The following is a 25,037-nucleotide window of genomic DNA, read 5'->3' on the forward strand; positions in this document are numbered from 1 at the left end:
TTTTTCATTAGAATTCTAATTGCTTAATTGTTTAAAAATAATAAAAATTTTAATCAAAATCTGTTATTTATATTTACGTATTTATATATTTGAAAATTCAGAGTATTTACAATGTAATTTACAATATAAATTTATAAATATTACGCATAATAAATATTAAATTTGAATAAAAAATAATAAATTCTGACAAGATTAATACAAATCAGTAATAGCTAAATGCATAATTAAAAAAATTAATCTTATCAAAAATAGTTCCAAATATGGCCACAAGATGCCAGACAAGTAATCTGGATAAATTTCATTTTTGTCTTGTTAACGTAAATTAGTATACATATAAAATACTGAGGAAAGATGCGAAAGAGTTAAACATATTTCGAACACCTTTCAAAAGAATTAATTGTTATGTATATGTTTTGCTATGTGAGTTTGTTGTGTCGTTAAATTTCATAAGAAGAACCCGAACCTCTCGATACTAAAGACTATACGCTCCTGTTACGGCATAGCGTGATCATAGCCATGGCGACTACTGCTTCATCGCGGGTAGATGAACTCGTACAAACTGTCACTTTGCATAATCCTCGGAAATTACTATTCACGGGATATGTTCTGCCCTCTGTGATATTACACACTGTGTGGATTTATAGTTGGATTTTTGTCTACGGAATTGATGAATATTATGATGCGGGTTTAGTGGGCATTGCAGCTATCGGCGTATTACAAATTTTCATATGTTTGTGTTGCCAGTGGTCAGTGCATATACACACTTTTTTTAATTGTAGCTCGGTGAGTTGACGATTGTTTATTATAAGAAAATATAATAATTTAATAATTCGCACGTGTATTGTTCAATATGTTTCGTTAACGTGGCAGCCATTCGAACCGGCCTTCTATTCCGATAAGTCACATGGTTGGTTGGCGGGAAATTTTAAATTATAAAAATATAAATCATTTTAGGAAAAAAATCCATATAACGCGAAAATTGCAAAAGTAGTTCCTACTCCTAATAATGGAAGTTCAGAACTTGTTAAATTACATCATTCTGAACAACAAGAACCATGGTTTATATTTCAAAAGACCAAATATTACTGGAATTCGGATAAAAAAACTTTTCAAGGCCTTCAATTTCCAATTAATCACTCTGTTAAACATTATTGCGAATGGAAAGGATATTTAGATGAAAAAGATATTGCAGCAGCAGAGGAAAAATATGGGAAAAATAAGTAAGTATATTTCTTTAAATTGTTAAAAACTATATAATTCATTTCTTTTATTTTTTATTACTTTCATATAGGTTAGATATGGTTGTACCAGAATTTAGAGAACTATTCAAAGAAAGAGCAATTGCACCATTTTTTGTTTTCCAACTATTTTGCGTAGCATTATGGTGTTTTGATAAATATTGGTATTATAGTATATTTACATTAGTTATGCTCATTATGTTTGAATGTACACTTGTGCAACAGCAACTTCGAAATATGGCTGAAATTAGAAAAATGGGAAACAAACCATACACAATGATGGTTAGTGAATATTTTACAAATAAATGCATATTATATAAAATATATATAATAATATTATTTTTATCAAAGGTTTATAGGAATAGACGATGGCATTCCATGTTTACTGATCAATTAATTCCTGGTGATATTGTATCTATTACACGATCTCAAAATGATAATTTAGTGCCATGTGATATGTTACTTTTAAGAGGACCTTGTGTTGTTGATGAGAGTATGCTAACAGGTGAATTAATTATAAATTAAATAGCATATTAATTTGTAATTTAATTTTGATTTTTTATATGTTTTGATTATTAATGATTAATGTATTAATTTTATTATTATTGATAGGTGAATCAGTTCCTCAAATGAAGGAACCCATAGAAGAAATTGATGGAAATAGACAGTTGGATATAGAAGGTGATGATAAACTTCATGTACTTTTTGGGGGTACAAAAGTTGTACAACATACTTCACCAAGTAAAAGTGTATCTGGTCTTAAAGGTATTTTTTTTATTTCAAATATAAATATAATTTAAATATAATAATTAAAGATAATAAATATAATAATTTTATACAATACATAGTATATATTTTTTATGTGAAAACTTTCAGCTACTGATAATGGCTGTGTAGCCTATGTTTTACGTACTGGATTTTCAACATCACAGGGAAAACTTTTGAGAACAATATTATTTGGAGTTAAACGTGTTACTGCTAATAATTTGGAAACATTTGGTTTTATTTTATTCTTGCTAATTTTTGCAATTGCTGCAGCATCATATGTGTGGATTAAAGGTATATAATATGTAAATAAATAAAACATATATTAATTTAAATGAATGTATAAAAATATTTTTAAATTATTAATAATTCATTAATATACAGGAAGTGAGGATCCTACTAGAAATAGATATAAATTGTTTTTGGAATGTACTCTTATTCTAACATCAGTTGTACCTCCAGAATTGCCTATTGAACTATCATTAGCTGTAAATACTTCATTATTGGCCTTATCAAAATTAGGTATTTAGAACATATGTAGAAATAATATTCAATTATATATATATTTTTTTTAATGAAAAATTATAATAAATAATTTTATTATATAGGTGTATTTTGCACTGAACCCTTCAGAATTCCGTTTGCTGGAAAAATTGAAATATGTTGTTTTGATAAAACTGGTACTTTGACTAGTGATAATTTGGTCGTCGAAGGTATAGCGGGGATTGAGTAAGAATAATCAAATAACTTTTAAATTTAATTTAATATTTATGTAATAATTAATATAAGAATTTATATTAAAAAATTATTTATTATTTTAGAGGAAAACCAGATGTTATGCAACTTTCTGATGCGCCTATAGAAAGTATTCAAGTACTTGCAACTTGCCATTCTCTTGTACAATTAGATGATGGAATTGTTGGAGATCCTCTTGAGAAAGCTACATTAAAAGCTATTAAATGGAATCTTACAAAAAGTATTTTATTATATATTATTTTATTATATTATATAAAATTTTTTTGACAAAATTCTAATTTATTTTAATTTATTTTAGCTGATTCTATGATACCTAGAAAAGGACAATCACCTGTCTTAAAAATCGTACAAAGACATCACTTTTCTTCCGCGTTAAAACGTATGTCAGTTGTAGCTGGATATACAATACCTGGATCATCAGAAATTAATTACATGACTACTGTGAAAGGTGCTCCTGAAATTATTAAGAATATGGTTTGTAAAATAATAAGTTGTTTATTTTATTGTCACAATATATTTTAAATATTTTATTTTATTTATTTATTTTTTTAGTTATCATCTATACCAGATAATTATGATTCAACATATTTATCGCTTTCGCGTCGTGGAGCAAGAGTTTTAGCTTTAGGATATCGAAAACTTCCTGGTCCTTTATCTTCGCAAGATTTAAGAGAACTTACACGAGAAGAATTAGAAAAGAATCTCATTTTTGCTGGATTTGTAATCATAAGTTGTCCGCTTAAACCCGATTCTAAAGCTGTTATTAAGGAGATCGTGAATGCTTCACATTCGGTAATATATATATATATATATATAACTTAAATATATATTTAAATTTTTTTTATAAATAGTGCAATTTTATGAATTGTTACTTTTGTTATTGTAGGTTGTTATGATTACTGGTGATAATCCTTTAACAGCATGTCATGTTAGTCGTGAATTACATTTTACAAAAAAATCAATTACACTTATATTGACTTCAAATAATGGAGAATGGATATGGGAAAGTGTGGATAGAAAAATAAATTTACCTTTGGAAATGAAAAATATTTCTCGGAATAATGAAATATGGCGAGAATATGCACTTTGTGTAACAGGAGAAGTAAGTTGTATAAAAAAAATATTTTAATTATATATCAATATGCAATTTTTAATATATCATTTTTAGGGTTTAACATATTTAAAAGATAATGAACGAGAGTTACTTCGTAAATTATTACCACATATTGTAATTTTTGCAAGATGTGAACCAAAACAGAAAGAATTTATAATTGTTTCATTGCAAAATTTAGGATACACAACTTTAATGTGTGGAGATGGTACTAATGATGTTGGTGCTTTAAAACATGCTCAAGTGGGTTAGTATATAAATGAATTAAATATATATATATATATATATATAAAACTATATTATTAATTTATTTTATTTAGGTGTTGCAATTTTATCAAGTTTACCAGAAAAAGTATCTGCTGAAAAGCAAGATAATATAAAAAATGAACATACCATTTCAAATTCAACAATAACAAATGGGCCAAGAAATAATCCAAGAGTTTCTGCTAATACTAGAGCAAGAATACAAAAGATATTGAAAGAACTTGAAGAACAATCTGTTATAGTTAAATTAGGAGATGCATCAATTGCTGCACCTTTCACTAGCAAAATGTCGTCGATTCAATGTAGTAAGTCTTATTGTATATAATATTCTAATAACAACATCAATATAAATTCATATAATATTATATTAATATTTGTTTTATTATAGTATGCCATGTTATTAAGCAAGGACGATGCACTTTAGTTACCACCTTGCAGATGTTCAAAATTTTAGCACTTAATGCATTAGGACTTGCATATAGCCAATCTGTCCTTTATTTAGATGGAATAAAATTTAGTGATGCACAAGCTACATTACAGGGTATTTTACTAGCCACTTGTTTCTTATTCATATCAAGATCAAAACCATTGAAAACATTATCTAAACAAAGACCTCTTCCAAATATCTTTAATTTATATACGATTGCTACTGTACTCCTTCAATTTGCTGTACATTTTTTTTCTCTTGTATATTTAGTTAAAGAAGCTACTTTATTATCTCCAAAGTAAGTAAAATAATAAAAAATATATTTAAAAATTATGTAAATACATATATTAAATATCTAAAGAATTAATAATATTAAATTATAAATATTAATTTTTTTTTACTACAAGGAGTGATAAATTAGCAGCTATATTAGCTCCAAATAATCCATATAATGAAAGTATGGCCTTGAATACAAATTTTAATGATGAAGATGAACCATTTGAACCAAATTTATTAAACAGTACAGTTTATATTATTGCAATGACAATTCAAATTTCTACTTTTGCAATTAATTATCGGGTAAAACATTATACTAAGTGAAACATCATTTATTACTTTATTTATGACTTTATTTTATTCTAATTTAACAATTCTATTATACAGGGTCATCCATATATGGAAAGTCTATTACAAAATAAATTTTTATTATATAGTCTTATAGGCAATGCAGCCGTTATATTGGGATTAACATGTGGATTTTTACCTGAATTAGCAACGCAATTTGAAATTGTAGATTTTCCAAGCGATGTAAGTGAATATAAAGAAAATTTAGTTTAATTTTTAGTTAAAGTTCATATTTATATTAATGTTTATACTTATTTAACTTATACTAATTTATATTTTATATTTATAGTTCCGCAGTCTTTTAATTCAAGTATTAATAGCAGACTTTATTCTTGCATATATAGTTGATAGAGTCTGTTTATGGCTTTTTGGAGAAGGGAGACATCAAAAACTGTGATTAGTACACAATTTCTATATTCCACTTTTAACTCGAAAAGTGCGAAAAATTAAATATGCAAATTTGTTTTCTTATTTCACAAAAAACAAATTATCTTTGTTTATTATTATATTTATGAATTATATTACGATTCCTATATGGAATATAATGCTTTTAAAAGACTGACCAATATACAATTGAGAAGTCATTATTAAAAATTCATATTGTTGATAGTTTTACATTAATGAAATCTTTGTTGCTCATTGACAAATTTAATGATAATTCTTTGTGAAATAAGAAAATTAAAAAAAATTGAGATATATATTATATATATATATATATAAATACACACACATATGTATATGAGTATGTGGTATGTATGTTTTAATGAGTGTAAGTATTACCATAAAAAGTGAAATAGTAAAAAGAGCATGCAATGTGAGTGTGTACAAATGATAAGTAAATAATGCATAATATCATCATTATTATATATATCATATTTGGAAACAATAAGTGTACCTTGAGAACCTGATTTATGAGAATTTATAAAAAAAACTTCTCTATTGTATTAAAACATATAAAAAAACTGACTTTTAATATTATATAAGATGTTAATATATTAATGAGTTATCTTTGAAGACTCGATTCTAAAAAACAAAAAAAAAGTTAATATATAAAAATATCGATCTTATTTATTAAGTTATTCGCGTAATAAAGCAAAAAATAGCGACGATGTGATGAAAATAGAACTCAGATGTTTCGTCAAATTGTGTTATTGCTTATAATTTAATAAATAAACCTTAACCAATATTTTTATATATCAATTTTTTTTTTTATTTTAGATTCTAGAATCTATTCTCATAAAGTTTCATATGAATATATTAATATCCTATATATAAATAAAAAGAAAATTATTAGTAGATGTTTGAAATTTATAGTAAAATCTCACATATAGATTATAATTGTTTATTATACTAATAATTATTTTAATAGAAACTATTGAGTTATAATTTTTATATTTTGTATAATTAACATGTTTTTTTTTAAAATAATTCTTATTACTAACATCATAAAAAATGCATATAATATATAAATATTTAAACTAATTCAAATAGTAAATGTAACTTAAATTATACTTAAATTTTTGAGTTTATATTTTTTATTTAGTATATTATTTTCATATATATTGGAATCAAATTTAGATGAACTAATGTAAAGTAGATAATTTTAATTACAACATTCCAATTTTATTTCCATTCTATTTTTAACAGTATAAACAATATAAGTGATTAGAAATATATGTAACTTTGTTTATTAAAAATGTTTGTGTTTCTGTTTCGTTAACAAATAATAATGCGTGCACACAGAACTATTAGATGTGATCGATGAATGCATATACTTTGTTCAATATTGCCATTTTTACAACAATTAATACAAAAAAATAAGTCTTATGTTAAAAAAATTATTCAAAATTCAATGGTATTGTATTTGCTGTACTATGATGCAAATTTTTATAGCATCATATTTTTAGATTGAAAATCCTAAATAAAAACTGATTATATATTATTATCTTTGTAATTATTTATAATGATTATGATAAAATACTTTGTTATAAACACTAATTGTTTTTTTTTATTTTAATTTTCTTAAATTATTTTAATGTAAGTTTTTATATCTTATGTATCCCTATCGTGATAAGCAAAAATATATAATCAAATGAATAATATATATCAAATGAAAAAAAAAAAAACAATAGAATACAACTATAATAAAAATAATTTAAAAAGATATATACATGTGTATTTAGTAATGGGGAATAATTGTCAGTATCTGTGGTTAGAATTAATTATATAGGATTAATCGTCAAATTTTATTTGATTTGAAATTATAGAAGCAACTTAACAAATTGTATATTTACCTTATATTGTTTCATTAATGTTGAAACTAGATACACGAAGAATATTTATATAATCGTTTTGATTCAAAGGTAATATATTAACATTTCACAATGTTTTTGATAGCATTTACGATTTTATTTTCTTGATCTTTTTTCCTATCTAAGTTCTCTATAATTTAATATCACGCAATTAATTTAATTTAATATTAAATAACCGACAAAAAAATCAATTAAATTTGTGATTTAAATTGTTTACTGCTAGAACAAAAAATTGAATGAATTTTAGATTTCGATCGAGGAAACCGATTGTTGCACATCGAACATCGAACTTTGACGACAGTTGACTGTTGATCACGGAACATGGTTGATCGTTACGCTATGTCTTTTGTTTGACTATATTTATTAACCGTGTTATTTTGCTGCGTGTTTCTTTTTTTTTTAATATTTAAATTGTGTAAATCTTTTGCATTATATCAGCTAACGAAAATATGTTTATGAATATTTCGGATCACGTAACCGCACTTTTTCATTGTGATTTTCGCGGTTGTGCTTGACGTCCTGCGTCATTCCTTGCGTTTGATTATTTGATCGATAGCTTTGAAATTTTATTTTGGTATGTGAATCAGTATATAGAAGTATATTGAACATTTCAATTATTTTTTTTCTATTTTCATTAAATTGTTATGTGATCATTTAGATATTAATTTAGAATATTCATGAAAAGAATAAATAATTCCATATTAATTATTATTTTACGAATATTTTCTATATTAATATTGTTTATAACATGCCGATTTATTTAATTAAAATTATTTATATTATGTATGTATATATATTTAAATTAATGGTTTATGCTCATTTAAAATTTTTTACATTGAATTATATTTACTGATTCATTTTAAAATCTATTTTCATAATTCGTTCCAAATTTAATGTTTGTACATGTTTATAAGATTGCAAGTTAAATATTATTTTGTGCATACTCCATAAAATGAGGACAGAAATAAGAAAAATGAGACCAATTACTTTCTAAATATTATTTTGTAGAAGTTTTAGAAAGAAATTCTTAGAAAGTATTACTTGAATAATAAATAAAAAAAAATCAGAACATGTGAAAAAAGAAAATTACTACTCAGAATTTAACGTTTAAAAAAAATTATTCATTATTTTTTATATTCTTACCGATCATCGATCAAATTGAAATAAAAATATAATTAACATTAAATGTAAATAAATTGTGCTCATGATATGTATGCAAAAGGTAAAAATTTAAACATATATTTCGAATACAAGTGAGCCTATCGTTACTAAATATAAGGAAAACTATTTATAAAATTGAGTAGATAGTAAATACTTATCCATAATCGATTTCTACTACATCGTTTGCTGATTATTTTCAGTCGGTAACAATATTTAATTAATTTTAATTGCATGCATATATATTTATATTACGTTGCATGTTATATATATATATAAAACCTAATAGAAGAAAATAATCGAATGTTATTATATATGTGTATATATATATATATACCTATCAAGAAACCATATGTATGTAGCATGATATTAAATATATTTTTTTCACTAACACATATTTTTTACTAAAAATTGGCAAATTTTTATTGTAAATTTTAAATGCATGATATATAAAAATTTTTTTCAATATGCATAATTCTATATGATCGAGACTCATAGAAAAAGATTGAGAAGCAAATAGATTTCCGGTTTCAAAAAAAGGAAATAAAAACTTACGATATTAATGTATTGTATTCACATGAATTGCTATATATTATTTTTCACATTTTTGAAATGATTTTTCATTAAATTCTACGTCTCACTTTATTTTACAACAGTCTTTTAATCCATGTCTATTCATATCCTGTAATGTGAAACATAGTCTACTATCTTGAATCAAAATTGATTTCTGTATGCTTCTGACATCTACAATAGAACGAATGATATTAATGCAAATGGCGCTAGGTTTAAATATCTAATATTATTAGATTAGATTAATAAATCCGATTGCATTTTTTTTATAGGAAATATACATTATAATATTGATAATTAATTTAAAATTTATTTAATTAATTATATATGTAATTTTTTATTTATCTATGTCATGATTTTTCTATGGTATTTTGATATTGGTATTAAATTAAATATTTTTTTACTATAAAATTTTTCGCTTTTTATATTAAAAACCTTTCTTTTTATATTAAAAAGATATTTCAGATATGTTTATTTTATTGGTGTTCTTAATCGATTTTTTATTGATAAAATGTCGCAATGTATGAAAAAATCACATTGAGTAAAATCTAGTGAACATAGCAGGAAGAATAAAATTTCAAATTATAATAATAATTTTTAATGCATTGTTAGAACTATATAAGGCAATTGTGCATTGTCATAATAAAAAACAGTTTCTTTTTTTGGATGCGAGTAATGCTTTTAATTTAGTTAAACACGAAATTTTTTACTATCTATAGTAATAGTATAGTTAAGGAAAATAATAGAAATAACAAAGCATTCCTTTATAATCTCATTAAACAGGAAACAAAATCTCTTTAATCAATGATTCAATGAAAATGAATTTATTATACAACTTAATGATAATTAAAAATATTTTTTAATAAATATGATTATATAATAGTTTTTATTAGATAAAAAATTTCTTAATATGATTATTATGGAAAATTTTTTGTATTTTGATTTTCAAAAAAAAAAAAAAATAAATAAGTAAAATGAATAAATGAATAAAAATTTTTCAATATATAATATTCATAAATATATATTTGATATATATTTATATTTACATACATGTTAATTTTGATTCATTTATTCATCGAATAAAAAACTTGAATCGCGAATAGTTTATTTCGATGTCATATGTTAAATACAAGGTCAGAATCATCACGAGCATTGATTTTATTCAGTTTTATAAAAAAATAAACGGAATAACATCAATATTGAATGTTCAACATACATCGTAGAAATTATCGATGTTGCTGACATTATATTATACATTAAGTAGTTTACAAATGAAATGTATTATGATGTAGATATCGATTTAAGCGATTTAAAATTTAACAAGATAGCTCAAACAAAGTTGAAACATTTTGTTGCGTGAGCTATTGACCTAAATCTATTTCTTGAATTGATGCATATTTTAACACATCTATCATTTCAAATTATTCGTATGATTCCAATCTTATATGGATTGAGAGATATCCCTGTAAATAGTCTACATACAATCTCTCGGCATTCTCGGATTAAAAAGTATATAGTGTGTTTGCAATATTATGTATTTACGTTTAACAATGTCTTTAATTATGTATTTGGGTCACATTGTGTCATGATTTATGGAACATATCTGTTTTTTAATTTAATAATTTAGAAGAAAAAAGAAAACGAAATATTATTAAACGATTATCGAGATGTAGATATTAGTAAAAATATTATTTAGAAAATTTTTTTTAGACAATGTAGATAGCAGCTTCGAATGTAGAAATTTTGTGAGGATGTCTAAAAATGATTTACAAATATCATAAAAAGTTGAAAAACAAGAAGAAAAGATATTAATTTTCGTGCAGCAATTCTTGTTTTTATAAGATTAATGTTAAAACGCTAAGATACATATCTAGCAATAAAATACATATTTTAATGCACATTCCTTCATTATTTCTCTGCAAATATCCTCTCTTCTTTTTCATTCCAATGAAAGACAAAATATGCGCATGACTTTCTATCTTGTCTTTCCTTATCCACGGATAATGTACGCGGATTGTTTACGGATATATGTCTGCAAACAATTGTCTCTCAGTCTGGATGGAACTTAACGAGTTAACAAGCTCCATTGAAACACTAACAGCTGCGAGTCGCATTAAGGTCACGTGTCAATTACCAATTAGGAGCATACATGTACGATAGATGTGTGCATTAAGACAAGAATTCCATAAATACATCATGAACTAACGAACTGCTGTATATGTCTTACATTCCATTAACACTAGACATGCTTTGGCTATATAAACCATTAACATAATACATTCATTTGTAATTTGTAATTTACTTAGTACAAACTTTATAAAAATATATGATGAATTAATCATAAACTATATTCAAACTTATTCTAAATAGCAGTTTTATTTTTTTAATCTGCTTGTTTTTTTAACTCCTTTATACCTGAAAATCTCATAAAAAGGGGGCAATAATCTTCGCTTAATATTTCTTCCAAACCTTTACAAAATTTTGTAGATTTATTTATTAAATGCATGCTTGTTTATTATTATCACATTTCGCGGCGGAAAATAAATCTTCAAAGATTTTATTATTCCAAGAGGCATTAAGTTTTAAGTACGTGTTACTTGACTTCCATCACGCCTATTATCGGCGTTATTAAGCAAATCTAGCTTTATAAATCAGATTTTCGCTTGATTCCAGTTTCCCAGAGCCAGAATGCTGGAAACAGAGGAAAGAGGATACTTTCATTGGGCAGATTGGCTGGTGTTCGCGTTGATGCTCGCCGTATCTGCTGCCGCAGGATTATGGCATTACAAGGGAGCACAGAAGTCGAGCACGGAAGATTATCTCTTAGGTGGAAAGAGCATGACCCTTTTACCCGTCTCCGCTTCTCTCGTTGCCAGGTATTCCATCCTTCGAATCTAATTGCCAGTGTATTAAGCCGTCACGAGTACCATTGATGCTTGCCCTACGAAATAAAATGTAAAATACTATATAAAGAGATCCTATACTTAAAGGATAAGAATTTTCTTTCTTTTTAGTTTCATATCTGGCGTGACGATTCTTGGAACACCCGCGGAGATATATAATTTTGGAACTCAATACTGGATCACCATTATTTCCATACTCTTTTCTGGCCTCGTCGTCGCTCTTATTTACGCCCCAGTTTTCGTTGCATTGGGATTAAATTCCGTTTACGAGGTATATTTGTCGAAAACGTTTAACAAATGTCACGTGTGTAATTTCTATTTTCATTGTTTTTTTTTTCTTTTTGCAGTACTTGGAAATAAGATTCAATCGCGGCGTAAGGATTCTCATATCGTTGATCTTTATAATTGACGTGGTAGGTGCATACATATGTGTATGCTATAAGTTTAGTGTAGATAAATTTAAAATTTTAGATATAAAAAAAATTAAAAATTTCAAATTACCAAGAGAAATAAGAAAATTTGGGAAAAAAATAACTTCACTTTGCCAAAAAATTTGACTTCAATTTGATGGAAATTTATTTGCAACAAAATTACATCATATTACATTGCGGAAACGCGAAACTTTAATTTGCTTCTCTTTGAGAATGGCCAATGGTCGATAGCGATGTTGCATTAATAATATCGTAATAAATCAATTTTAGGTCCTTTACCAATCGATCGTGGTCTACGTTCCAGCATTAGCGCTAAATCAAGGTATTATGTGCCCATATTATTTATAATAGAATATTAACCGAATACTACTAAAATCTTCCTGATTAATTACAGTGAGCGGTATCGATGTACATTTGATCGGGATCATTGTATGTCTCATATGCATGTTCTACACTGTTTTGGTAAGTTCATGCTTTGAAAATTTATCTCGATACGCGTCAATCGATCGTGTATAAAACGAAATGATTCTTCACACAATTGCTTTTTAGTTTTTCGTTTTAGATAATTTTAGATGATTGAGGTTATGATTCTTATTTATCTTGATTTTTAAGAAAAAATATTTTGCGTTATATTAATAAATTTCATTTTATATGTACATTTTTTGTACAAAAATTCTGGAAGATCACGTATTTAAAGTTAAAAAATATTCTGGCAGCGCGACAAAGATCCATAAATTCTCCGAGCTATAAAAGTTGTACATTTATATATGTTCTTTGTGAATATTTTTCTGACTCTCTTTCTCTTTTCTTAATAATAATTTCATGAAATTTTGTGAAGTTTTATAGATGATCCTCGTCTGTAAATTTTTGGAAAAAAATTAAATATTCATATTTACATATCTTGAAATATATACGTATAAATATACATATATATGTATATTGTAAAAGTAAAAATGATTATCATACAACCAACCAATTTTAAGATAAAAATAATATCTTAAGCTGAACGACTTATAAATAAACTTGATATTCTTCTATCTTGGATTCTGAATAACATATTTTTATTTTTTAAAATCTTGATGTATAAAAATTTTCATCAAACTACATCATACATATAAATATAGTGAATGTTCATGAAATGAATCATATATCATTGTATATTATGTTCTTTTAATTCGATAATTTTGATTTTAATAAAAATTTGTATACAATGAGTTTATATATAAAATATTTTTTTTGGTTATGAAAAATATCTTTGAGCAAATAATAACTCTTTATTTTTATTTTTTTTTTCTGAATGAAATATCATTTATCATTGTTTAGAATTTTACTTTTTTCATTTTTCAAATATAATTTTAATAATACAAAATTAAATGGAATAAAATTTGTTTAAATTTTAATATTCCATCTAATACTCTATTATAATAAAAATTCCTAAGCAAAATTACATTTAAAAACTTGAGAATGAATGAAACTTTGGAGGTTGATTTCATAAAAACACTTTACACACGCTCATTCATCACGCTCTTTTGCAAATATTAAATTTTATCATTAAAACTAAAATAATCGAAAATTTCTTCATAACGATTCAATTTCATGTATATACACAATTTCATGTATATATACAGATTACATTGAACGATATAAATCGTGTCACAAGAAACGCAAATCACCTTGAATCTATTATTTTGAATTCATCTTACTGGAATCCAAGATGGCAATAACGATCGGCCGATATTAAAGTCTGAGATCCTTGAACGGATTTTATTAGGGGAACGTGATCGCGTTAAACGATCGTGACGAGGCGGATTCATCTCGCGAGGAGATCCCTCGTCGAGTTAACAAGATGTATCGCGTGCGGGATGCGCGTAAAACAACCGTGGAGGCAGAATTCGAAGTCTCGAGTCTAGGTATATATGCGAGCTAATTTCCCAAGGACGCCGGTTCAGCGAATTCTCCTGGGGATAACTGGAGTTCCTCGGACGGGGGGGCGCCGGTAGCTGGTAGGAAACAATTTTCGGTGGACAATGCCGCGAAGAATCTCTCACGCGGACCCGGCTACTGGAAATGTTTATGGACGGAAACTGAAAGCTCGACAATGGCCCGGCGGAAACAATGGCGCGGAGCACGTCGAGTGCTCGTTCCCCGTGCTAGCAGATCACAAAGCCAACGCCGAAGTGATTAATCGCATGCTCGCGCGCGCTTGTAATTATTCAAGCAATTTGTTGTGGCCCGCGAATTAATGAAAATTTATCGCGGCCCAGTGACTCTTTGGAAAATTGTTTATTACCGCCTGCAAGCTTGTCCTTCGCTTAACGATCGCCGAAACTGTGTTCGTGAAACTTTTTTGCCAGCTGCTCGTTCGATAATTCTTCCTCCTCCCATGTTTTGATGGCCCCTGTTACAGAGAAACTTTGCATAACGAGTAAAAGTGGCCATTTAAATTTCGCTCGTCGCTATCTCCATCTCAACTTTTAGAATCTTCGTTTTCGAACTAAAACTCGTGGTGGTTTGAGTCTGCGTTTATCGAGTATCGGTAACTTGTACTCGTTTCTTCTTCTTTCTTCAGTTGCAGATGGTTAAACGGGCAATATACTGTTTACTGTTATTTTTTTTTATACTTTGTTGTTTCAAGTACAGAGATGAGACGGAATTCGATGAAAGGATAATTAGTCGCGATTGTTCGTGACTATCATGATGATTATGTAGATGAAAGGTGAGTTTAATTGGAGAATGTGATTACTAGGGTGGTATCAAAGCGGTAGTTTGGACAGACGCGCTTCAGGTTGGAATCATGGTCGCTGGTGTTCTCACTGTTAGTATATTGGGTACTTATCAAATTGGCGCCGCTGAGATATGGAAAAGATCTTTGGATGCCAGTAGAATTGAATTTTTGAAGTAAGAAGTATTTCATTTTACACATGTATTCAGAAAGTGGGATAAATTTGTGAGTCGATTATTTTATCTTCCTCCTTTTCTCTCTAGTTTTGATCCATCTCCTTATACGAGACATACAGTATGGACCGTGTTAATTGGCTCGTGGCTCTATAGCACTGCTTATATATCCGTGAATCAAACTATGGTTCAACGATACAGATCATTGAAAGATTTGAAAACGTCCAAACTGTAAGTGAGTATACAATTAATTTTTGATATAAAAAAAGTTGTATTTATAATATTTATAATGATATTTATAATGATAGTTATATTTGATAATGATTCTGTATGTTATTTTATATCTGATTTTAGATCATTAGCGATATTTACTATCAGTATTATGTTGTTCATATCATTATGCTGTTGGTGTGGCCTAGTTCTTGTAGCCTGGTGGTCTCCACCTAAATGCGATCCCAGAGCTTCGGGTCTGATTACCGCCGATGACCAACTATTGCCCGCTTACGTAATGGAAATTGCAAAACATTTACATGGAGTGCCAGGTCTTTTTATTGCTGCAATTTTCGGAGCAGCTCTCAGGTAAATGTTATAAATTTTATTTTAATTTTTTATAATTAATAATTTTTTATTAAATCGTGCTTCACTTTGCTCCAGTACTCTTTCTGTAGGTTTTAATTCGACGTCGGTGGTTGTTTTAGAAGACTTCGTGAAAGGATGCTTCGGTATGAAACCAAGCGACCGATGCTCCTTTATTTTTGTAAAATGTTTGGTTGTTTTACTTGGTTGTATAGCTATAGGATTGTTATTTTTAGTAGAAAAATTAGGAGGTGTTTTAGTTGTAAGTATCTTTTCAATTAATATTTTTATAAACTATGGATTTCTTCGTAAAGTTTTATTTTTATATTATTTCAATATAATTTCAGATAACTGGAAGTTTAGCAGCAATAGCTGCAGGCACTTCTTTTGGAGTGTTTACATTAGGTATGTTCTTTCCATGGGTAAATTCTAAGGTAAATTATTTATGGAATATTATTTTTTCTTATGTATTATTTTTTTACACATTTTCGTAATTTTATAGTATTTTGTTAGTATTTCAATAAATGATTATAAAAATTTTAATCATTTTTTTCTGTCGATTAGGGTGCATTCATGGGTGCTATCGTAGGATTCGTAATCGCCGGCTGGGCGAGTTTAGGTGCAAATTGGTCCATCGGTGCCGGTCTGCTGGTTCCTAAGAAACTTTCGGTGCCCCTTTCTCATTGCCAAGGCAATATCTCTGAAAGTTTCTTGAAGCAATTTGATCGTCCAAAGTAAGTTAATCTTGGTCTTGATTGTAATTATTGAATCTTTAAATTCTAAACAACTACCATTGTTGAAAGCTTTAACCAGAGATAAATTGATCTGTTACTTTATTTGAAACAGGTATTAAATAAAAATGTTTTTTTTTTCAGTGAAGATGACGTATTTCCTCTTTATCGATTGTCATACCATTGGTTCACTGGTTTAGGCACATTAATTGTCATTATCGTAGGTAATTTCATTAGTTGGTGGACTGGTCCTACGGATGTTTCTTCTATCGATAAAAAATTACTTTCACCAATGATTCATTCGTAAGTTGAAACTAATATATTTTTACTCAATCTTTAATTATTTAACTACGTGTAACTATTCAAAATATTGTATGTTTTAGATGGCTCCCAAAACCTAAAAATGAATACGTTACTAATGTTGAAAATACTGGCAGAAATAATGAATTGGCAACTACAGCAAGTCTTTTATTATACGATTTGAAAAAGAAAAGGGTAATTAATTATCTATTAAAAATATTAAAAATACTTTTTTGAATTAATAATTTTTTCTTTTCTGTTATAGAGAAATCAACACTTTCCTAATAGCGTTATAACATAATGCAAATTTTTATGATTTATTTAATATTTGCAAAGAGTGGAAGCTCTGTTATATCGTTGCAAATGCCGTTTTGAATAGTTCAAATTGAAAGTAAAATTTTCGAATCGGCTATTTGTGAAATTTTACTTCTTCTTTGATCATCTTCCAGTACTTAAGGTATTATAGATAATACCTCATAGTAATTCTCATAGTCTCTATGTAAGTTGTAGATCTGTTTAATCAAGTAAAGCAAAGTTTATTGTTGTACATGTGTACATATATTAATATGCAATTACTAGAGAGACGTATGAATTATTTTATATAGAATTTTTAAAAAAATATACACAAAATAAATTTTTATATTATATTTTAGTAACTATGTATTCTATATTACTGTCAAATCTTTTATTATTTTTACAGCCCAAAGATTTCCTATTCATTAAAACTTATTCATTTGAAATTATTTAATAGAATATCATTATAAAAAAAATCAAATATAATAAAAATAATTTCCAATGATAAGATTCATAACAACTTTATGATTGAATGAAGATTGAATGAAGTTCTTTTGCATTATAATTATAAATAAATATTTACAACAAATATTTATATTATCATATTATCATACACGAATATTTTGTTAAAGAAAATTTAAATTTACAGAAGGAAAATTAAAAATTTTAAAATATATCTCCGTTTTTTCCTAAAAGAAAATGAAAATTGATAAAGTTGATTTTTAATATGATCTTTTCAACTACAATTAGAACTATTAAACGACCATCCAAGACAGAATAAAATCAGCCTATAAACGTGGCAAGCTGCGTAAGAGAATCGCAGATGCGGAGAAGGCTCGGTTTTGCCGCTCCAGGTCCAGTTGCTCCTCACACCGAGTTCTCTAACTGAGTTTGTTCGGTTTTCAAGCTTTAGTGATTCCCGACGGTGTTCACCGTGCGGTAGGTTAGCGAAGATAGAGAAAGCGAGAAGAAGGAATAGAGATAGGGACGGAGAAGACAGACCAAGGGGAGCCAAGGCCCCAGGATATTAGCCGGCTTGTTAAGGGAAAGCCAACGCCATCAAACGTCCTTATTAAGGCCACGCAAATAGCTGCTACGCTTCTCCGCGCTTATCTCTTGACTCTGTTTCCTTCAAATTCAATTTTCGCCTGGTCGAAATATGCTTGGTCAAAAACAGCATTGTCCAGTTCCACTTGATACTGATCATCGAGATTGATATTCACACATGTTGCTACATTTTTTGAGGAAACATTTATTTAAATAAAATGATTCGAAATCGATTCGTTGGAAAAAGAAGTTCATCGGTATACGTTTTCACGGTTACTGAGAATATCTGATGTAATGAAACGAAATGGGATTTCTTGATAAAAATAAAATAAACATTCAAGCGAATTAATTCGCATTATTCTATAAGTTATTAAAAATGTATCAGAAACTGAAAATATAATTTTTTATTTGTGATCGGAAATTGGAATATCTTTTAATTTTTTTACATTAAATTTGTATAATATTTTTATATTGTTGCAATTTTTTTCTGCTCTATAATTTTTATAAATTTTTCTATTGTTTTTCATAATCTCTTTCCTTTCAAAATAAAAAATAATCTGACAAATGATGTAACGTATAATTAAATAATATAATTAAAAATATACTTAAAAAATTTTGCATCATGGTGCTAAATGTAAATGTCGATAAACGATTTATTATAGATTTTAAACTATACTTTGCAATAAAAATGCAAATTCGGATATGCCTCTTGCATCTCTTGCATCTAATAAAAAATAACATTTTTGATTAACAATATTGTTTATTGTAAAACTTATCATTTTTTGATATATTTCGGCACAAATCAGAATCAAATTTGAAAAATACTAATTAAAAAATTAAAATGAAAATTTATCAACCGATTAATTATTGTGTAAAAAATATATACTTTTTTCAATTAATGTTTTTCATAATGATAACTTAAAGTAATAATTCCGTAAGCAATTTTTTTTTAAAGTTGTTACAAATTGGATTTTGCTCTTTTCTTCCTACAAATTCAATTCTTTTCCACCAGGATAATATAAAATCGCCTAATTCTTTCTGTCGAGTCTTAACGATCCTGAATGTGTTCTTTTTCTAATAGTATCGAAGTGGTGATGCGTGTTGAATGGGAACGTAGCTGTGAATCTCGCATAGTGCATGCGAAGGTTTCATTAAGAGGAGCGCGGCGCGACACGTAGCGTCGAAAAGAAAATTGCGAGTTGCGGGCCGCGTGCGGGCTTTATTAAGCGCGCTTCATGCGCGATTTGCATTCGTCTGGTTGCTGATAGATTTGAAATTCCCACGTAGAACGTGCCACGGTTATATAGGGTCGAGAATTCGAATCGGGACGAATAGCCTAGTAGAAACGTACGTACGTATGTAACACGTGATTGTGCCGACGAGTGAAACAGGTTGAACGGAGATCGACAATAAAGATAAGGGGCGTTGGAAAAGGAAAGGTGATCGATAGTGGTGAAAGGATAGAGAGAATGGGGGTGACGGAGAGAGAAACGAAGCGGTGTCAGTATAATCGTGAAAATCAAACAAATGAGAAGTGATAATGATGAAGCATGATACAAGTCACAGAGGTGTTTTTTTTAAAAGAAACGATTAGAGACGAGAATATTAAGATAATGTTATTTTAAAATCTAATTTCTAATTTGTTATAAAATTTTAATATAAGCAATTTTGATAAATAATCTTAGATTATAAACTATGAAATTAAGATGCTAAATTACACATAGCAAAAACAATGATAGGAAAAATATATACATTCTTTCAATATTAATAAGTATTACTTTTTTCTTCAAAAAACATTTGAAAAATTTTAAAATAAAATTACACAATTAACAACATTTAGAGCAGTATTTTACTGATAAAATATACTTCGAAAAAAAAGAAAAAGAAAAAAGATTAAAAATCTACTTGAAAAATATTATCATCTTTTTAATTCAAATTAGATTTTTAAACATTACTTATTAATGAAACCGAATTAAATAAGATACATGATTAAACATTATGAAAAGAAAATAGATACATTAGGATTAAATAGCGGAGCGAAAAGAATAGTGAAAAACCTCGAAAAACCTCGAAATGTCTCTACGGATAGTTGAATGGAGGGAGCGAGATAAAGAATTTTAAATGAGAGGTAAAACATTCGATTCGTGAGGCGAGATAGGAAACAGGTGAAGCTGTGTGCTGTATTTGTATGGACCGAGCTATCGCGTTAGGAAGGGTATAGCGAATAAAATAGAAGATTACGTGTGCGGTGAAAGAGCCGGTCGAAAATTAGAAAAGGATGTGCGCCGTGCAGAAGAAACGTGCGGCAAGAAATACATCGAATTCGAACGAGGACGGAGTTTTCACAGAAGAGGAGGGAAAATCGGAATGTGAAGTGAGTGCAAACGAGACACACGAGTCGGGAGCAACGAAGATGCGAAGTTCGGGGATGAACGAGACGCACGGGCACCGGGACGGTGGCGGTGAATAAGGGTTGAAACGAGCGAGATACAGAGGCCGAGTTGGTAGATAGAGATGGATAGAGAGAGGTCGTGGCGGTTTGAATGGGGCTAGTTTGAGATAGTTAGCGGGCCTTCAGAGGCACAATCGGCCGCGATTGGCGGGCCTACAATCACACGTCGCATTATATGTCCATCAGCACAGCGGATCTTGCAAATACGTTAGCGCGTGAGCCAACGAGTTACCGTCCGCAAAAATCTTCAATTCAAACCGTCGCCGATGCGGATACGGGTCTCTGTGGTCGAACACCGAGGATCCTTAGACACGTTGCAATTTAGTTGAGTTGTCTCCATTTTGGACGTGACTTTCTGCAAAAAATATAACCAGTGAAGAGTTTGCAGTAAAAGTTCCAATTTTTATATATTTTTTGTTATATATTTTATCTTATTAACTTATTGTTTTCACTCGGTGTGCAGAGCAATTAATTCCGAATAATAATTATAGTAGTCCTGTAATATTCGATATAGAAAAACAGCAAGCACCTATAAACGTGAAATCATTAGATATCGAGAAGAAAAAATCATTATTATTAGAAGATACAAAATTAGAAATATGTTAGAAATTATAAGAAACATTTTAGAAATGTAATTTTATGTGATTTTATAGTGATATTAGACGATTGATATCAGATATCGAGTATAAAGATAATTTCAATTTTATATTTATACTTATATTCCATTACACTATTACAATATTATTATTTTTAAATACATTATCTGTTATAATAATTATAATAAATTTATTTCTCTTTTAATTTACTATAAAAATACAAAAAGAAGATAGCTTTAATATTTAAATATTATATTTATTATAAGAAAAAGAAAAATTTCATATTTATGTACAAAGTTTATTATCAATTTTTAAAATATGATGAACAAATGAATGATAAAAATTTAGAGAAAATATAGAATAAAAATTATCAAAAATGTTTGATAATCTTTAAATTATTACGTTTATTTAAGTCTCAAGCTTCTATTGGAAGGAAAGACAAATAGTGAGCGATATTAAGTGAAGCACATCTGCTAGGCAATACGCGATTAGACGCAAAAGCATCTACAAATATTGTCTCTCCTAATCTGTCGTTAGAGTCGTACTATCTTAGAATTACCATGGGATAGAATCGAATTCTTAGACAGTTAATTGGGTCCTGGCTAGGGATTTCGCGCGAAGATTCTCCGAATGCAAAGACAAACGAGAATGGTCATAACCCTTAGTCTTGTTTACCCAAGGGTAGAGTTACATTCAAAGGATGTACTCCGGAACTGTTATCCGATGATAAACGGGCCAGCTACGCCTTCTATTAAAGCTTTCCCAAATAATTTATAATCTCGTATAATTCCTAATATTTGACATGTATTAGATTATACATATTTATAACATATACTTAGCAATATAGAATTACATATATTTATCAAGTTTTTTATAGAAAAATATTCTTTATACAGTTTTTTATGAGTATTTATAACTGTTCAAATTGATAGAAAAATATTTTCCACTTACGGTTAAAGAATTCATAATAAAAACGACAATTTTAATCATAAGATTCACCACCATTTGATGAGATTTTTTTTCGATATAATAATACCACTTATAATACACCTGTAATAATGAATATTTCGTTAAAAAAAATTTAATCTCATTAAATGAAAATTTACAAATATTACTTTTGAAATTCTCAATTTTTAAAGTATATTAAATTATACATATATATATTTACATTAAATTATTCAGATTTGTAGAAAAATATACTTCATTCAATACTTTATTTTAATATTTTTTTTATTTAAATATTAAAAATTACTTCTCAATTTGAAAAAAAGGAAAAATGATATAATTAAAAAACATTTTTGCGAATATAATATATTATTTCATACATATATATATATGTATTAGATAAGCGAATGTTGAGAATTTCTCCAGAGATTTTCAATATAAATAGGTATGATTATTCGAAACCTCAAATCAAACCTACCTGGAGGAACAGCAGCAGACTGAGGGAATAACTAATTTATCAATTCTTCGCTTCGGTTGGCTTCGATACCTATGGCTATATTTGCGAACTCGTGTAAATAGACCTCCGAACTCTCAGAGTATGTTGTCGCATCGTCATCGTTGTATTTGGCTACGGAAAATCTCCAGAAAGCTCAGGCTTCCAATGTTAACCCATGGAATTAGGTATTCTTGTATTTATTCACTGAAGAATTTTTTGCAACGTGTTAATTTGCACAGCAAATCATATTTTATAAAAGAAAAAAAAAATATTTTTTAAATGAGAGAATATAACAAATTCAATTTCAAAAGAAAGAAAAGAGATAATATCAACAATCAAATCATTAAAGAGAAAAAAGTGAACAATTAGATGGAATTATTATTATTATTATTATTTTGTATTTTGCGCATGGATTTAAATTTTCACGTTTTTGATAGAGGATATTTTTAATGCTTGAAAAAACAGGGTTTTAAGGAAAACCACTCGAGGCATAAAAAGCACAAAACAAGCGTGCACAGTTTAATGCGGAACGAGAGACGGAAAATCGGTTTATCCCAAAAAATGGACAGAGCAATAATGACGCCAATTAATGTAGATCGAGTAGTGCCGTCATGGATTGTGGCGAGCTCGTGTTCCGAAATGTTGTACACGATACACGAGATCGTTAGAATAAAAATTTCGCGCGCAAACGTGACGTATTAGCCGGGCGAGCAAGTCATAAAGGCGCATAATTACCAGTAGAACGTTCGATAAATTGTAACGAAGATAGAGTGATACACTCGTGAAAGGAGCGTGTTTAAAGGGAGCCGTTTCGCTAATTGAAGAAAATTGCACACACGAAAAGGCTTTTAATTAAATTGAACGATTCAGCGAACGAGTTGTATTTATCTACCGTTTTATCGAAATTAAAAAGAATCGGTATTGTCGGGAGAGCCTATTAACAATCGTCAATGCGCTTGCTACTTTTTCAATAGCGTGTCAAATGAATCAACTAAATACCTTTGTTTCATTATTTTAAAGAAATTATTTTGAATTGTTTTTCACGATTATTCGTGATAATTCTTTTATTACATTTCATTCACAGTTCCAGTTTTTCTTGTTTCTTTGCAAAAAAAAAAAAAACATATGAAAGAAATTTTTATTTACAGCTTTAAATAGAGCAAAAAACGTATACACATACTTTACCGCATAGAATACGTATGAATTTTAAAAGGTCTGGATGCTCAATTTAATATTTTTCAACACGTAACGTGAACAGTGTTGAACGTGACTATTATTAATAGGGGTAGGAAAAAATCCAATCAAATCGAGTGCGGTTGTAGCGGCGATTTTATCGTTCGTCAAGATGAAATTTATAACAGTCGTTGCGCTTAATTTGTTTCGAGTGATCAAATAGCGTTCGAAATTTTTTCCACGTCCAATTGTTCCATTTTTGGTGTGATCGTTTAATAAGTTTTAACACAATTGTATTTATACGTACTTTATATTAATATATGTGTATAGTATACCTATATTATATGTATCCTGTTCAATTTAACGATGATTGATGCCAATCGAACATTAACATCCAATAATCCTATGATGGAATGAAGTTTCCAATAACACACGCGAAATTATCCATTGATCATTAACAACATGAAGTTATCTGCTAACTATGAATACCAAGTTAACGACATCTAGACTTCTATTCATTTCATGCCGTGACGTCATAGCGCAAAGGGACTACTGCGCAACTAAAATAGGCGCTAAGTGTGTAAATGCATTCATCCATATCGTGCGAATTATTTTGTTTCTTGTTACAGTTTTAGTGTATTTCTTTCAATTAAATCAATAAAAACGTATTAAAGTGTAAGAGTGTAAGAGTGTAAGTGAAATGTAAGATACGTAGAATATGAATGCAGAAGCAGAAGTTTGGCGAATTCAATGACGAAGGATTCTAGGTAAGTAATAATATTATAATCTTCCATCTTTGTATGAAATAATACACATAATTATATTTAAAAATGCATTGATTAATAAGTATTAATAAACAAGTTGAATCTTTTTGATAAATATATTTATAAATTATACATATAAATTTAATTTTGCTATGTATAACTGTCAGAATAAAAATACATATACATGTACATATATACGATATATGGAT

The 25,037-nt window shown here is 28.1% G+C and overlaps 2 protein-coding genes and 2 long non-coding RNA genes across 6 annotated transcripts; 2 read left to right on the plus strand and 2 right to left on the minus strand.

The window, feature by feature from the left end:
- The first annotated feature begins 69 nt into the window (after positions 1–69).
- Positions 70–7,127, plus strand: LOC100873061 (endoplasmic reticulum transmembrane helix translocase). Its single transcript, XM_086910849.1, has 18 exons — positions 70–783; positions 955–1,220; positions 1,292–1,520; positions 1,590–1,743; positions 1,851–2,003; positions 2,115–2,297; positions 2,388–2,525; positions 2,612–2,732; positions 2,825–2,979; positions 3,058–3,233; positions 3,312–3,551; positions 3,646–3,861; positions 3,928–4,117; positions 4,191–4,439; positions 4,523–4,859; positions 4,969–5,140; positions 5,225–5,368; positions 5,475–7,127. Exons 1-18 carry the CDS (start codon positions 517–519, stop codon positions 5,580–5,582), a joined length of 3,498 nt encoding a protein of 1,165 aa, XP_086766975.1. The 5' UTR covers positions 70–516; the 3' UTR covers positions 5,583–7,127.
- LOC147658742 (uncharacterized) lies at positions 2,748–8,057 on the minus strand. Its single transcript, XR_015292820.1, has 3 exons — positions 7,480–8,057; positions 3,091–3,213; positions 2,748–2,943 (listed from the first exon to the last, which is right to left on the minus strand). It is a non-coding gene; the product is annotated as an uncharacterized LOC147658742 (long non-coding RNA).
- LOC100866244 (sodium-coupled monocarboxylate transporter 1) lies at positions 7,794–17,717 on the plus strand. 3 transcript variants are annotated; one of them, XM_031919746.2, is made up of 15 exons: positions 7,794–8,071; positions 11,899–12,101; positions 12,240–12,399; positions 12,476–12,541; positions 12,830–12,881; positions 12,954–13,021; positions 15,306–15,457; positions 15,545–15,685; positions 15,809–16,033; positions 16,109–16,292; positions 16,378–16,464; positions 16,595–16,764; positions 16,906–17,064; positions 17,145–17,256; positions 17,327–17,717. In XM_031919746.2, the coding sequence occupies exons 2-15, from the start codon at positions 11,914–11,916 to the stop codon at positions 17,360–17,362; spliced, it is 1,800 nt and encodes a 599-aa protein (XP_031775606.2). In that variant the 5' UTR covers positions 7,794–8,071; positions 11,899–11,913; the 3' UTR covers positions 17,363–17,717. The 3 variants fall into 3 exon arrangements, with proteins under 3 accessions (XP_031775606.2, XP_086766984.1, XP_086766983.1); XM_086910858.1 differs by having other exon boundaries at positions 7,797–8,071; positions 11,907–12,101; XM_086910857.1 differs by lacking the exon at positions 7,794–8,071 and adding an exon at positions 11,262–11,811.
- A 4,500-nt stretch (positions 17,718–22,217) lies between these two features.
- Positions 22,218–24,543, minus strand: LOC147658743 (uncharacterized). Its single transcript, XR_015292824.1, has 3 exons — positions 24,400–24,543; positions 22,874–23,095; positions 22,218–22,500 (listed from the first exon to the last, which is right to left on the minus strand). It is a non-coding gene; the product is annotated as an uncharacterized LOC147658743 (long non-coding RNA).
- Between the last annotated feature and the right edge of the window lie 494 nt (positions 24,544–25,037).

The sequence above is a fragment of the Apis florea genome, unplaced genomic scaffold (assembly GCF_048593485.1).
Source record: "Apis florea isolate Af1SG1 unplaced genomic scaffold, ASM4859348v1 contig_1789_pilon, whole genome shotgun sequence".
In the NCBI taxonomy this organism is placed as follows: domain Eukaryota; kingdom Metazoa; phylum Arthropoda; class Insecta; order Hymenoptera; family Apidae; genus Apis; species Apis florea.